At 45.3% G+C, this 13687-nt stretch overlaps 1 protein-coding gene across 1 annotated transcript in view; it reads left to right on the forward strand.

Annotated features, from left to right (window-relative positions):
- The first annotated feature begins 4040 nt into the window (after window positions 1-4040).
- MTR (5-methyltetrahydrofolate-homocysteine methyltransferase) overlaps window positions 4041-13687 on the forward strand; it is a 1960411-nt gene continuing 1950764 nt past the window's right edge. The window contains exon 1 of the mRNA XM_069607970.1: window positions 4041-4187. Coding sequence (XP_069464071.1) covers window positions 4142-4187 — 46 coding nt within the window. The 5' untranslated portion in view covers window positions 4041-4141. The remainder of the gene's footprint in view (window positions 4188-13687) is intronic.

Here is a 13687-nt window from a genome sequence, read left to right on the forward strand (position 1 = left end):
GTCATGGTGGCAACTAAAGTCTGGGTACCCACCAGCAATTCCAAAGCTGGCTACCCGGGCCACCAATTTGTGATGAGCTTGCCCAGATCAAGGCTAGTGATTCCTAATTTAAAACCTTCTATCCATCACTTTTTAGTTTTGGTGGAAAGCAGACTGGAATGAACAAAGCAAGACTTAGCCAGTGGTCACCCACAGGCACGAAAAGCCTGTGTTGTCCCTTCCCACATACATGCCCATACCTCTCAAATGACATGCTTTTGGCGGATGTCAGCCACCAGGGAAAGTGTCCAGTCACCCGCCAAACTCCTTATCTTATCTGTTGAGGGCTATGCATGCCAAAACAGTATACAATCCATACGGGTGGGGCTTGTCTAGTCTGGTTTTACCTTTGCATTCTGGGATTTGTAGTCCTGTATTTATAATGGAGAACTCCAGGATGACAAGTCGCTGAATGTAAACCAGGACTCGACTAGCAGCCCCAGAATGGAATGGGTAATGTTGGCATGTATGCTTCCCAGGACACCACCTTAGCCAAAAGTTGTGCCACAATGTTCGCTACACCCTGCCCCCCAAATTTAAGTTGGCACCTCTGAAAAACATATTCTACCATTTCATCTTCTGGGCAAATTGAGAAAAAGCCATAGAGAAGACAGACCAAGGACGTTTCTATGTTTCTCTCAGTCAGAAGGCAGGCAAATATTAAAGATTTACCTTTCTTCTTCTTCTTGTTGGGGTGGCTCCTCTACAGACATGCCAACATTATGAAGCACCCACAAGTGAGATTTGGTCACGGAAAGTGGGAGAAAATATGTTTCCCATAGGATAACATTGGGGTTAGAATTATAGTAGCAGATCGGGAGGTTTGGCATGTATACTCCTAGAGGCCAGGAGCCGAAGATTTCCATCTTTATATGTTCACCTTTTTTTTCTCCCTTGTCAACAGAGCACTGCCTCTAAATCTTCCAGTTCTCATTCTCCCTTACATCAAAAAACACAACCTTACATGCTACAACTATGCTGACGACACACAAATCATCTTTAGAATCGAAGAAACACAAGAAGAGAACACAACGCTGGGAGAATGTATCAAAGAACTCTATGACGGGATGAACACAAACAGCCTAAAACTCAACCCAGGCAAGACAGAAATCATGATTGTATCCAAACACCTGGAAAATAACACCTATGTGTCATGGCTCACAGAACTAGGAACAGCACCCAAACCATCGAAAATAGTCAAAAAGCTGGGAATCCTAGTGGACAACGTGCTAACATGAGAACCGCAAGTAAATTCAATAATCAAGAAATGTTTTTTCCTCCTGCATCAGGTAAAAAGAATCTTACCATTCCTGTTCTTCACTGATAAGGCACTGACAATCATCGCCCTCATCATGTCAAGAATTTACTATGCCAACAGCCTCTACCTCGGAATGCCAGAACATCTACTGAAGAAACTGCAACTTAACGAAAACTTAGCGGCCAGACTCTGACTCAAACTATCAAGAAGAGACCACATAACCCCAGCACTAAAAATGTTTCACTGGCTTCCAGTCAAACAACGAATCACGTCCAAAACAATGTGCATAACGCACAAAGCTATCCACGGCCAGAATTCATACAAAAGAAGCAGAATTCATACAAAAGAAAATAACGATTTACCAACCAACCCGAACACTCAGATCGTGCAACAACATCCGCCTTGAACCAAATCCTTACACAAGGAAAAAGCTAGGAGGATCCTCCTTCTCTCACCTGGCAGCAAAAACGTGGAACTCCCTCCCAACCCAAAAGACATCCGAAATACAAAGGACCACCTAAAATTCAGGAAACTACTCAAAACCTGCCTCTTCGGCACAGAACCGGAATGAATCCAGCACCTCCAAGCCAAGCCCCCTCGCTAGGCTAATCCCAAGGGACAAGGACCGTTGCTAGAGACGAAGGAGCTGTAAACACTAACACCTGACATGAGAGGGTGCGCTCAGAACTCATAGGGGAAGGACCACCCCTAGGAACAAAGGGAGACAATGCTAGACATAACACTCTTACGCATTAGCCTGCGTCATATCTAGAAAGAACAGTAATACTAGCTTGAGTCATATCTGGACAGAATTGTGAAGATTAACCTGTATCATATCTTGAAATAACTGTAACACTGGCATGCGTCATATCCAGACAGAATTGTGATGCTTGGCCAGCGTCATATATAGCCAGAGATGTAGCACTAGCTTCAGTCATATCTAGACAAACTGTGAATGTCTTCTTGCGTCACAGCTAGACAGAATTATGAATGTCAGCTTGCGCCACGCCTAGACAGGATTGTAAAGATTAGCTTGCGCTGCATCTATACTGATTTGTGAATGGCAGCATGCATCACATCTAGACAGAACTGTGAGGATTGGCAATGTGTCATATCTGGACAGAACGATGGTGCTGGCCTGCATCATACCCAGACAGAATTGTGAAGATGTACCTGCGTCACATCTAGAGAGAGTTGTGATACTGGCTTGCGTCACATCTGGACATAATTTCGACTGGTATTGAGTTGCATCCAGACAGAATTGTAAAATTAGCATTGCGTCACATCTAGACACAATTGTGAGGATTAGCATTGCGTTGCATCAAAACAAAATTGTGAAAATTAGCAGTGCATCACGTCTAGACAAAACTGCAAAGATTCAGATAGAATTGTAATACTACCTTGTGTCACATCTACATGGAAGTATGTAGATTAGCATTGTGTCACAATTAGATAGAATTGTAAAGACTAGCATGCATCACATATGGACAGAATTGTGAAGATTGGCATTGTTTCACTTCTTAGACAGATTTGTAACACTGACTCGCGTCATATTTTGACAGAATTGTGAAGATCAGCATCGCAGCACATCTAGACAGAATTGTAATACCAGTTTGCGTCACATCCAGATAGACCTGTAAAGATTAGCTTGCGTCACATTTAGACAGAAGTGTGAATGTCAGCCTGCATCGCATCTAGATAGAATTGTGAGGATTAGCATTTGCGCCACGTCTGGATGGGATTATGAAGATTAGCCGTTACCAGACATTTGGTCGAAAAAAATTGGTCGACTGGACAAATGGTCGAACCAATTTGGTCGAAAACCAAATGGTGGAATTTTTTTTTTTTCCACCCCTTTTTTTTGGGGGGGTCCAACCCCCTTTTTTTTCTAAAAAAACCTTTTTTTAAAAACGAAAACCCGAAAAATAAATATATAATTAAAAAAAAATTCGACCATTTGGTTTTTGACCAAATTGCGTCGACCAAATGTCTTTCGACCAGTTTTCAGTCAACCAAATGTCTGGACACCAAGATTAGCATGTGTTGCGTCTAAATAGAGATTGCATTAACAAACCACACTAAACAACCTCACCCCTCTGCATACACTTCTCACACTTTACACAACCACACCTCCAAAGCACTGCAAACTGCACACACTGCACTACATCAGAACAACAAAACACAACAAACATAGCCTCGCACAACAACACATGACAGCTACTGAAAGAAAAGCACACCTAAATTCAGTGTTAACCCTTTCCGGCTCAATCTCACTAACACATCCCACCCGACCCTCTTTCCTTTTCAGATCCGCCAGGGGACCACTACGGTGGTGAGAGTGCCGGTATAAATATCCTTTAACAAAACATATTGAAGGAGGAACCTGCACTGTTCTCTTTTTAATTGTTGTAAAAATCATACAGCCTCCTCAAGTCCATGCACTCATCCTGGCCTCAGTAACTCCCTCTGCAATCTGAACTTTTCGCACACCATGAAATAGTTATCTATCCTCTCTGGGCTGATGCATGCCTCGCCTCACAGCATGTATTTATTCGGCTCTCTATTGCTGTCATTTAGTTCATGTGGGGCTGTGCCTAGGGCAGGAAGGTGTGGCTTTCTCCTACGTCTGGAAAAGCGTAGAGCTGACAACCAGCGTGCGTGAATGGGTTAGGACGTGCTGTCAGTCTGCGGCGTGAGGGAGGGGCATACGCTGTGGGCGGGACTTGGCTTTTGTTGTGGAGGTGGGGCTACCTGCTTTGGAAGAAGGGTGACTGGCTGTGGGCTGGCTTTCCTCTTCACAGTCCAGCTCGTTTGCCGGCCGGCTGACTGACTCTCCTGGGCAACATGTCTCCAACCATACATGGGGTAGACCAGAGCTGCGGCAGAGCCGGTAATGTTTGTTTAAGCGCCACTCACGTTTCTCTTACCCGTGTACCACGGCACAGCCTCATTTTTGCGAACTGCTGGGCACTGTTGCTTTACGACACTACCGCCACCCCCACACGTGGAGTTCTGCTGCTGAATGCAATCACTGTGGCTGAAGCATAGTAATGTGGCGCTCTATGTGCTCCTACCAGTGGGCAGTGAACCAGAAGGTCTAGTTGCACCTAAAAGGGGACGGATTAAATTGCATGGCAATGTAACTGATTGGGTATTTGGGTGGCGCATGTAAATAGGAAGGTCTATATATTATGCGATCGGGATTGCCATCATGTGTTGAGGTTGGAACTACTTGTCGATCTCATGGTCCTTTTCTGTCTAAACAAATTGTCACTGTCTGTGTATACGGAACGTACACATGTCGGGAGTTCCATGCAGTTCAACAGGCCAGTGGGGGAGGGTAACACTTGTATGTGCCTGTCTGTCTTTTTCTCTGGTCTCTCCCCAGAGAAAAACAGCATTTGCAAAGCCAATAGTTTTAACTTTTGGATAAGCATGCGCCAGTATCTGTAGTTCTATTTGGTCATAAGAAGTGGTGTTCCAGGGAATAGGATAGCAGTGCCTGCCAAATGGCCATCTAACACAATACCGCAGCCAAACGTGTTGGCTTTGTCAAAGCTTGTTTTTTAACGACTTCAGTGCAAGCATCAGATATAAATGAAGTGGCGGAAGCCATGATTAGTTACAACCTTTGTTACATCAATGGTGTATTTATAGCTGTAATTAATTCTCAGCAGACTGCTTATAACACTAACAGGCAAATGTTTGGTGTTTATGCTTGAAAGCACAAATATCCCAGGAGGGTGTGTTTTGGGTGGGGAGAGACGGGTAGTGGGTGGGGCTGGCCATAGGGATTAGCAGGGCTATGGGCAGTAAATGGGTGGGTAAATAGCCAAACCATCCCTACAAGCTTTGACCCACTCCTGATCTGTCATGATGTTCTCTAATGCAATCGTATCTATCGGCTTTTAAGTGGTGCATCTACTTGTAGCAGTCACGGGGATACTTGACAACTCTGCGGGGATTTTTTTTCACCAAATGGAGCAGTGCAATGGCGGAAGAAGCCATTCCAAATGGGGTCGATCAGCACTGCTTCACATTAGCAGACCGAGGGGGTCCTTTACACATTTAATTCCCTAAAAATACAAAGTAAAAATGTATTCAGGAGGTGCAGGGATCAGAATGAAGACTTGAGCAGGAGCTAAAGCTGCTCACCTCAGGGAACAAGGAGCTAGTATATAGAGTGCCACAAATATATAACTTGCACATGAGATGCAGCTGATATTTTCTCGACTATATGTGACTGGTTATGCTTTACTGTCTTAAATGCTTCCCTGTGCTTCTTTATATACATTCACAAAGTCAAAGGTAATGTCACATAGGTATGGTAGTGCAGCGTTTGAAATTGAGGGGAGCTGTGAGCTATTAACTCCTGCTTGGAGCCCAGAAGAGCCTGGTTAGCTTGATACCAACAGCCATCCGGATCTACTTATGGCTCCCCAGGCCATCTGATGCTGTGCCAACACACCTATGTGACAGTGGCACCGACTTTTGGTTTTCCTGGGGAGGGGGGGGGGCGTTGGGGAGCTTTCATGAAAATAGCCTTTCCCAGGGGGTGCCTGGACCCCGGAGCACCTGCGTACTCGGTGCCCCTGCTATGTGAAGTAAACTATGCATTTAGGACAATCTCTAAATAAACAACAGAATACCTTTTTATATGGCATAAGGGGGCCGAAATAATGGACAAATGGATATGTTTGAATATTATGTGTAAATTAGATTTTCCCAGCGCTATTTACTACTAGGTTACCCAAAGCTTGCTCCTAGTCACAGGTTAATGCTGGATACCCAGGAGCCGCTTTTAGTTTCTGCTTATCCAATATTAATTTTGATCCGTGCAGTGTACATCAGTTAGTTATGGAGAGGGGCTCAAGAAGAGGTCCTGGCAGCTTTTGTAGTCAGGCTAATCGGGCCCTTCCAGACTACTAATAGTAAATATTAAGTAGCTCTCTCCCAGCAATTCCGAGTCGTTTTGTGGGAGTCTTAATTTATTCACTTTCCATACTGTGCCTGGAGAATGAAAGGTTTACAGTTACATTTCTTAGATTCCCTCACCAATGTTTCCTCTAATGATTTTTCTTTAAGTGTAGAAATGGGTTTCTTTCTTGAATGCTTAATTTTCCATGTGCATAACTGACTAACGATGTAAACCACTTTGAGCTTTGACAGGAGAGGTCTAAGTTACTGTATCAGTAAATTAAGCCTATGCCCAATGGAAATCTGAATGCTTAGAAAGTATACAGGTAGCTTGAAAGTACAGTGGGTTTCTGAATGGGTTGTCTTGCTACTTCGTAGGAGTAGTATCAGAGCAGCATATTTCCATAATCCTTTTGAAGCAAAAGAACTGCTATTGCAATATTGCTATCCCATCATGGGGTAATGTTGGCTTGTGCATTATGTGATAAGGGGATTATTTGTCTTTAATGCAGGGGTCGAAATTGAGGGGAGCTGAGAGCTATTTTGCTCCTGCTTGTAGCCTAGAAGAGCCTGGTTAGCTTGACACCAACTGCTACCAGGAGCTACTTTTGGCTCTCCACACCAACTGATTTTGAACATGTCCATCTATGTGAATTTAATCCTGAGCATTTGGTACACTCTATAAATAAATATTAGGTCACATCTGTATGACATTTTGAAGCATGAGGGGTCGATGTGGACAACATTATCTGGAAGTTAGATTTACGGAGCGCTATGTACTAGCTCCTCGCTCCTGGTCACAGGTTAATGCTGGATACCCAGGAGTTTCTTTTAGCTCCTGCTTATCCAATCTTAATTTCAAACCCAGTTCTTTTTTTAAAAACAATTTTTATTGACATTTTGAGTATTACGTTGCTGTCACCCAATTACAACGTTGAATTATATAGCGTCTTAATTTTTAAATTTTGACGCCCACGTCTGCATGACAACAAAAAGGCCATAGTTAAACATTGAAACATTTCCCCAACTTTCACCCCTCCCAAACACCTTTACCCTCCCTTCCTTGGTAGCCTGCAGTGTTGACCTCTGGCCAGTGCATATCTCATTTACTGAGGTTGGGTAGTGTGTATTGGCTGCAGCAGAGTGTCTAACAATCCAGAGCCGTCTGCTTCTGGTGTAAACAGTGAGTTTATTAGAGACTTCCATAGCGTAATGTCTTCACTGGTGTCCAAGGAGCTGAAATGTATTGCTCGCTTCCAAGCTACAGTTTCTGCTGCTGACTATTTTTAAGGTCTCGAGACCAGTCTGGTATATTGGGGCCATGTGGAGATTTCCATGACATAGCTATCCTATGTTTGGATAGTATATACGCTAAGTCTTTTATTTTAGACGCATACCTTGTAGTTTTAGGGCGTGTGAAACATCCTAGTAAACAGGCGGATGGCGTTAGTGAATTTGTATTAAGGCCTGCTCTTCTAAGTCTAGACAAAACTTCTCCCCAATATCTCCCTGCAGTTGGACATGACCAAAACATGTGTAGCAACCCAGCATCTGAGGCGTCACATCTAGGGCACTGTTGTGTGGCAGCCACTGGGAAACTCGATATTCTAAGGAGCGTTAAATATGTGCAGTGAGTAATGAACAGCTGAATTAGTTGCAGTCTGGCATTGCGGGATACTTTCTTGTGGTACGTCAATATCTTTGCGCAGTCTTTGTCACTAAGCGGGGCGCCTAGGTCCTCTTCCCACTTGCGCCTAATCACGAAATCCCTGTAGGGCCAGCTAGTCAGTAAAACGTCATATATCCTGGATATTGCGTGGCCACTTTCTGCTATGTCATACAATGTGTTAATTATCGAATGTGTTTCCGTTGTTTCGCTATATGTTGGCCATCTACGCCTTATGTTCTGGAGGGTGCAGTGCAACAGATACTGACCGTGGTGTATGCCAGTGTTGTTTGCTAGTTCGTTAAAGGGTATAAAGGTAGTGCCGTTCATCAGGTCCCCCATAGTAGTAACACCATGGGGTTCCCAATGTGCACGTATGCCCAACCAGGCTTGGGATGCAGTAGGAACAAGTGAGGCTAGGGGAATTTGTACTGAGAAGGGATCTGACAGACATATCAATTTTAGTGCCTTGTCCCACATTAGGATTACTAACGATACCGGGTGTTGGTGCCCAGTGGGCCAGGGTTTCTTGTACCACAATAGCTCTTTGAGAAAGTAAGTAGGTGTAGCGTGCTGACAGTTTGATATCAGCAGTAGGCTCATCTGGCAGGCAACCCACCACAAACTGCATTTGTCCTCCTGTGTAGTATGACTCAGTGTAGGGCCTTGATGCCGCCTTCCTCATGGGGCCTTTGCAAGGAGGTTAATGCTATTCTGCATCTACTGTTGTGCCATAGGAATTCTCTAGTTAGAGAATTTAAGGTTTTAAAAAAGGTTTTTGGAATATTATATGGGACATTCATGAAATGATGATGTAGCCTGGGCAGTACTACCATTTTCAACAGGGCATCTCTGCCCATTAGGGAGAGGGGTAGTCTGATCCAGAACTTCAGAGTTTCTTATTATGTCTAGGGCTTTTAGGGTGTTGTTGGCATGTTCTAACACTGGGTCGTGATATATGTTGATTCCTAGGCATATGAATGTGTCGGTACTCCATTGCAAAACCTGAACAGGTAGGCGGTCATGATGTGTTTTGGTTAAGCTCGCCAGTGGGAAAAGGGATGACTTGTTTTTACTAATTGTAATTCCGGAGTAATTTGCAGAGAGCCTCCTTGATGATTTCCAGGTTGTCTTCGGGATTGTGAACATAAAGCAATGTATGACGTACAATGATATGAGATGGTGTGTTCTGCTGATAAGTATGCCTGTGCCCGAGTACTCCGCCCTTAGGTATACTGCTATAGGCTCCATTGCCAAGATATAGAGCAACAGGGAGAGTGGGCAGCCTTGTCTAGTACCCCTCTGTAGTTCCTATGGCCCGAGAAATGTCTGCCTGTCTTAACTCTTGCCGTTGGTTGGGTGTACACCAGCCGCAACCATCTAATGAATGACTGCCCAAAGCCAAACCGGCGCAAAATGGCATACAACCAGTCCCATTTAATGGAGTCAAATGCTTTTATGGCCTCTAATGAGGCTATCGCGCAGGGAGCCTCCAGTGTCGCGGTGCAGTCTATTATGTGGTGCAAATGCCTTAGGATCGAGGACATATGTCTACCTGGCACGTATCGTGTCTGATCGGGGTGCACCAGGGAATGTATCACCCTTTTTAACCTCTTAGCCAGTAAGGCTGTCAAAATTTCGCTGTCCTGGTTTAGCATGGACAAGGTTCTATATGAGCTACACTCTAGTTGCGATTTATGCGGCTTGAGGAGGGATATGATTGATTCTTTTAGGCTTTGCAGAAGGATGCCAATTTCGAATGCCTCAGTTAGCGTATTTAGTAGGTGGGGTGCGAGAACTGCAGCAAATTCTTTATAGAACTCGCCAGGCAGGCCGTCTGAGCCCAGGGTTTTCCCTGATGGCAATGACCTTATTGTGTCTGAGTTCCAATAATGTGATGGGGCGTCCAAATTATTTACAGCCTCCTCCTCTAATTGGGGGTGTTATATCTCTTCTAGCACTTCTGTGCACATGAACGTGGGGACATAGGTTCATTGCTGTATAAGTTACGATAGTATTCATCAAGACCGTGCTAATGTCTTCTTGTGTAGAACAAGTGGTGCCTTCTGGTGTGTGTATCAAGTAGATGGGAACTGGCTGTTACTCTTTTTTGTAAAACCAGGCTAGGAGCCGGCCTAGTTTGTCCCCCTCAATGTACTGTCTTTCTATATATTTATTGTAATTGTACATACCTAACCTCTCCCAGCACTCTTTGCATTTTTGTCGTATTGTTGTTTCATTGGGGCCCCCGTCCTGTTGGCCCTGTTCAACTGTGCAAGCTTTTGTAGTGCTTCTTCTATGGAGGTAAGTTCTTTGCATAGTGAGGCTTGTATGCCTCCTGATTTGGTAATGGCTGTGCCTCTGATAACCACTTTCATCGCCTCCCAAAGGGTGCTAGCTCTGCTGACACTGCCAGAGTTATGGATGTAGTATTCTGTAATACTGTCTTGGATATGGCCTCGGATATGGCCTCGCAAGAGAGCGTCCTGCAGTGCCTCAGTTCTGAAACTCCAATTCGGGATTGGAGATCTAGGAGGTGCGTATCGCCACTTTAGTAAGAGGGGGACATGGTCCGCTAGGACCGAACTCATATATTCAGCGTCTATAAATTCAAGGGCCAGGTCTCTTCCAACAAAGAAATAGTCCAGTCTGGTGTGAACGGCATGCAGTGCTGAAAAGTGCAAATAGTGTCTAGAATCCGAGTGGAGCTTTCGCCATATGTCTAGGAGATCAGAGTATGAACAGAAGTGTTATCAAAGACCTGGCTGGCGGGCAGGTCTATATACTTTGGTATCAGACTTTAGCAGGTTTATGATGCAATTAAAGTCTCCTCCACCATCTTGCCCTCTCGGTATGGCCCGAGGCATGGATACAGTATTTGAAAAAAGGCGGCTGTGTCATGGTTGCGGGCATATTTATTAATTAGACAGGTATCCACATTTTCCAGAAATCCCTGTACAACCACCATCCTGCCTTCATCATCCGTTTATATTGGATCATTTTAAAAGGTACTGCAGGAGCTATCCAGATTAACAAACCGGGGGTATACGCTGAGTATGGGGAGCCCACAGTATGCTCCCCCACTTTCTGGCAATTAATGCCTGTTTATCTACAATGAGGTGGGTCTCTTTCAGGGAGGCAATGTCTATTTTGTGTATGTGTAGACTCTGTTCCTTTTCACAAAGCTATTCAAGCCTCGGGTTGTTTGATTTGGCCTTGTCCTGGGTGTTGGACCATGCACCTTCGTTCTGCCACCTCGTTGTAAAGGTTGTGTATAGTTGACGTTCCAAGATTATCCCCCAGGTTCTGTGTCTGGGGCCAGCAGTCCTTTTTTGTTCTTAGTACATTTTAAAGCGGTGGGCCAGATGTACTGGACGGCTTATTAGTGTATTCAATGGCGCAGGCAAAACCAGATTCCAAATAACTTCCCCATCTTTCTTAACTGATAACAATCGGCCGGCCTTTTTACTTATGCTTGGGTGCGTCTGTGTTTCCTGTCCACCTGCAGTATGCTTCCTGGAGGCTTGCACTCAGCGGATGGGCACAGAAACTAACATCCCTAGGAAAATAACTGTGAGGGCAGGTAGGTAGCAGCCCGGGATCGGGCCCTCGCGTGAAAGAGTCATGGCTGCGTACTTAAAGTGGGTCCTGCCATATAACTTATGTGAAGTGCTGCCTGCTATCTTGGAAAGTAGTCTGTTTCAGTCTGCCACTCGATTGTACTAGGGTGCCCAGCCTGGGCCAAGACGGAGGAGAACAAACTTGTTCAAGAGTGGGTGACATCGTCCACTTAAGTTCTTGTGTGCTGCTTTTATTCAAGAGTGACTGCTTTAAGTCAAGGCGTCGCCGTCATCTGTGAGGAGAGGGCTAATTTTTTCCTTGTCCATCCACGCATGGGAGGACATTCTTCAGGGAGGTCGAAGAACAAGGCTTGATTTTTGTGAAGGACTTTTTAATTGTGCCGGGTACAACATGTATTTGAGTCTCGCTCTACGGAGCCTGGCTTTGACTGATGAGAAATGGGCCCTGCTTTTCTGGACCTGAAGGGTAAAGTCTGGATATACCGCCAGGTTTGCCGAAGCTCTCTGTATCTTGCCACCTTGCCTCCAGTGGGATTAGATCTACTCCCTATTCTTGTAGTTAAGGATTTTATCTATGATTGGTCGCGGAGGGGCTCCTGGTGGAGGTTTAAGGGTTACGGCCTGATGCGCTCTTTCTATTGTAAAGCCTTGTGAGAGATCCGACCTCTTCCAAAAACATTTTCCACATATGATGTGGGATCAGGGGGGTGTGGCTAGCGAGCCATGTAAGAGGACGTGGGTTCACTGGAGCTCCTGGAGATCTGGACATCATCCGACTTAAAACCGCATGAAAATAAACATGAACTTTCTTGCTGTTGATGGACCATGTGTGTAAAGGTGCAGGGCACAAGAAGTTTCATTGATGCCGAAGGATTAGAGCAGCTGATATGGATAAAATCGAAAGACCCTGCTGGGAACAGAATGCTGTGGCAGAGAAAATGGCGGACGCCTGAAAACAAAGGGTGAAACAGCTGACTCGGGAGGATCGCGTCCCCTGCTGAAACGGACTGCAATAACCCACGGTGGAGGTGCCCTTTGCTGGACTTGTGTTAAATAAGGCACGAGGCGTGGCCCGAACGTGTAGCAGGGCATAACCATTGCAGGAGATGGACGTTGCACAGACCGTGAAAGTGTTCGCCTGACTACTATAAGGCACACGCGGCTACAGAGCCCCTGAAGTAGGCGGTTGAAGACGCAGCTGATGTTCTGCTGGAGCCGGGCCTCGCTGGGGGTACATTGTTGCATTAACATCACAGGACGAGGGGGACGGGCTTGACTCGCGACGCCCGGGACTCGGCTACCGAACAAAGGCAGTTCTACATTTTGGATACACTAGTTTCCAGAGATTCTTAACACAAACAAGGCTGTCGTGCTGTGCAGAGCCCGGGGACCGGCGGAGTGAGCCTTTGATTTGGCTGCAGAGGAGAAGAGCATGATTGCACGTAGCAGTGAGGCACTCTGCAGCAGGGTGGGCAAGGTGACTGCAGTATAAATTGAGACTGTTAATTCAAGGGATCTGCACAGTGTGGGGGTTTTAATTAGGAGAAATCGCGACAACTATGAGCTGCACGCCCACGCAAAACAAAGGCAGGAAGCATGGTGACTTTGTAAAGCAAAAACAACGTAGGTGCAGCGCTTAAGAAGAAGCACTGGTGCGGCCTATTAAGACACCCTCTTATAAGTACGCATGAGACCAGGAACCTGGGGCAAAACCCGAACTGTGGCGGCTACCAGCCATTGGAGGTACCGATTGAGCACCTCTTACAACCAGAATTGCATCATAGTGCTGACTGTACAAAGTTCAGATGCCAAGGGATAGGAAAGGACTTCCTGCTCTGGCTGAGACATAAGCCCGAGTAGCTCCTCCGCCACACTATCCCTGGGGACACGATCTACAGGAGGCAATAAGGCTAATTGAAAACGTGGGAGGACATTGTTAGGCAGAAACCTGTGCAGTTCCCTTAGGGACCACTGCAAAAAGTTTAAGACTACAGGAGTAGGCAGTAAACCCAATTGGTAGCAGTCTGCACCACCCAGATTTACCTGGTAGCTGTGGCTGAGCAGTCAGAGTTAGGCAGTATGTAGAGTATACACAATAGGGCTAAAAATACAGTGGCACAAGCAAACACTGACCAGAGCTTTGGTATAAAAGTATATAATTATTTATTTAAAACACACTGGTAAAAATACACTGGCACTAATATATCAAGCAAGTTCAAACACAGT

This window comes from Ambystoma mexicanum, chromosome 4q, assembly GCF_040938575.1.
Source record: "Ambystoma mexicanum isolate Mex_15411 chromosome 4q, UKY_AmexF1_1, whole genome shotgun sequence".
Lineage (NCBI taxonomy): Eukaryota > Metazoa > Chordata > Amphibia > Caudata > Ambystomatidae > Ambystoma > Ambystoma mexicanum.